Source organism: Pteropus vampyrus, unplaced genomic scaffold (assembly GCF_000151845.1).
Source record: "Pteropus vampyrus isolate Shadow unplaced genomic scaffold, Pvam_2.0 Scaffold626, whole genome shotgun sequence".
Classification (NCBI taxonomy): Eukaryota; Metazoa; Chordata; class Mammalia; order Chiroptera; family Pteropodidae; genus Pteropus; species Pteropus vampyrus.
In genome coordinates this window covers 9,315-11,801 of record NW_011889407.1, presented here as the reverse complement: position 1 = coordinate 11,801, position 2,487 = coordinate 9,315, and the positions used below count along the sequence as shown (strand labels likewise).

Genomic DNA, 2,487 nt, shown 5'->3' with positions numbered 1-2,487 from the left:
ACGCAGGTGCTCGCCGTCACGCACGCACGCAGGAGCTCGCCGTCACGCACGCACGCAGGAGCTCGCCGTCACGCACGCACGCAGGAGCTCGCCGTCACGCACGCACACCCGCACAGTCACTCAAACACCCTCACGCGCTCGCACTCGCTACAAATCTCGGTATCAGCCGATGACGGTCTTTGATGAGGCTTCGTGAGGTCCTCCAGTCACACCGATCGTCCCGCACACTCACGCACCGCATTACGGGGGTTAAGAACGGGGTTCGCCTCCCCAGGCTCAGGCACGGGCGCGCCTTCCGTGGCTGCGGGGTGCGGGGCGGGGCGTGACCTGCCCTGGCCACACAGTGAGGGACTCGGAGGTCCCCGCTCCCCAGGGCCCATGGGGTTGGCTACGCTCCCCCGAGCGGGTCGGTGGGGCGGGCACGGAGCACGGGAGTCCTACCTGGTCCTCCAGGACGTCACAGGCCAGGCGGATGCGGGACACGTCCACCGCGCGGGCCGCCGGCGCCAGCTTCTTGGCCCGCAGGCTCCACAGCTTGATGCACGAGTTGTCGAAGCCGGCGGCCAGCAGCTTGCTGTCCGCGGAGACCTCGGCGGTGTTGAGCTGCTGCTCCGTGTTGTAGAAGGCGTAGAAGCAGATGGTGGTGAGCGAGGGCGGGCCGTCCCGCACGCGCCGGATGCTGTCCTGCAGGGCCTCCAGGGCGGCCTCGCTGTGCAGGAGCGGCGCCGGCACGTCCGCGGGCTCCAGGCCGCCCTCCCCACGCGGGGCGCCGCCGCCCGCGTACAGCTGGTAGCCGGTGCGCTTGGCGGGCTGCACGTCCAGGTGGATGTGCAGGGCGAGCACCTTGCAGAGCGCGGCGTTGTTGTCGCTCTGCAGGAAGCGCGCCAGGTAGTGGTAGCTGTCCTCGTGCAGGCGGACCACGTACTTGTGGTCCAGGAAGGCGCGGAGCTGCAGGTTGCCCAGCACGTCCTGGACGGTCTGCGTGCTGCGCAGCTGCTCCACGACGTCCTTCTGGCCGGCGTTCTGCAGAAACATGCCGTGGAAGCGGCTGTAGAAGCTGTCGGCCGTGCCCTTCGGGCTGCCCTGGACCAGGCTGAGGTGGAGGTAGACGAAGAGGGGGTAGAGCAGCGGCATCACGTCGTGGCTGAGCCGGGAGTCGGACTCTGCAAGGCAGAAGGGAGGGCCTGACCCCGGAGGCCCAAGGGGGACCACGCGGCCCACGGAGCCCCCCGCGCCCCGCCGCCCCACGGCCGAAGGACGACAACCGGACCCTGCAGCCCAGTGGCCTGTGCGCTGGAGGCCGACGCGAGCCAGGACCCCTGCCAGCGGCCCGTGCCCACGCCTAGGTCAGCGCCTCTGCCAGAACGTCGGTGCTGTTGGGCCTCTGCCGTCCCAGACGCACTCGGCGACACGGAGCCTCACGGGACCCTGGAGGCAGACTGCGGTTTAAACACAGCGAACACCGGTGTGCTGGGGACGGTGTGCACGGCCATGTGGCCGGCAAGTGCGGCCTTGCGACTCTGGTTCTGTTTCGTGCCTCCTTGTGGAATCCACCACCCACAGACACATCGAGGCCCTCGTGTCCGTGGCACCCGGGCTGGCATGTCCCAACACCACGAAGACCGCATTCGCCCCCACGGTCCCTGTGCCAGTGCCCTCCCTGTAAACCTCCTCTTTGGCAGTGACAAGGTACAAACGAGACATGTCACACTCCATTGCGCCTGAACCACTGACCCGTCTGATGCTTTAACCCCATGAAACTAGGTGACAAAGAAGGTTCGAAAAACGTACGGCTTTAACCGTCGCGGCTAAGAAGCCAGAGGTGGAGCGGGCGCCCTCCCTCACCACACGCGGCCTTCAGCAGCGGGCTTCACGCCGGTCTGCGGACGCTCCCGCCACAGACGCCCCCGTCTGGCTTCCAACGCAGACGAAGGACCGCAAGCTACCGCTCATCTCGAGCTCAGGAAACACCTGCTCGTCTGGTTCGGTCCTGCTCTTCAGAGGCCTGGGGCACACAGAAATGCTCCAGGAAAGGCGGTAAGGACAACGCACACGGTCACCCCGTCCCGGGGACGGGTGGCCAACGGGTCACAGAACTAAATTGCAGACAAGAGAGTGGACAGCTTCCTCAGCCTGGAAGACACAAAACTGCAGGGAGAAGGTCGACAGATCACAATTTATCGAAATGTAACGTTCCAGGCAAAGGAAACATAGAGATAAAAATAAAGAAGGTGGCACGTTTCAGGGAAAAAACTGCACCTTCAAATACAGAGGCAGACAGTACGGAACCACCAAGGGCCCAAAAGACAAACAGGAGCGGACGGCTCCGCGCCGGGAAAGCCGCGGCGGCGGCCCACGCGCTCCACCGCGCCCGGCGTGTGCGCAGCGCCTCACACACGTGCAGGCCGAGGGGACGGGCCTGGCCCTTCACAAACCGTCCCCGCCCCCAGCGTGGTGAGAGAAACCTGCCACCGAGAAATAACGATC

General features: G+C 65.8%; 1 protein-coding gene across 1 annotated transcript in view; it reads right to left on the bottom strand.

Annotated features, from left to right (window-relative positions):
• Positions 1 to 2,487, bottom strand: part of LOC105308792 (TAF5-like RNA polymerase II p300/CBP-associated factor-associated factor 65 kDa subunit 5L) — a 22,574-nt gene that overhangs the window by 11,497 nt on the left and 8,590 nt on the right. Inside the window, exon 2 of the mRNA XM_023525785.1 lies at positions 442 to 1,163. Coding sequence (XP_023381553.1) covers positions 442 to 1,163 — 722 coding nt within the window. The remainder of the gene's footprint in view (positions 1 to 441; positions 1,164 to 2,487) is intronic.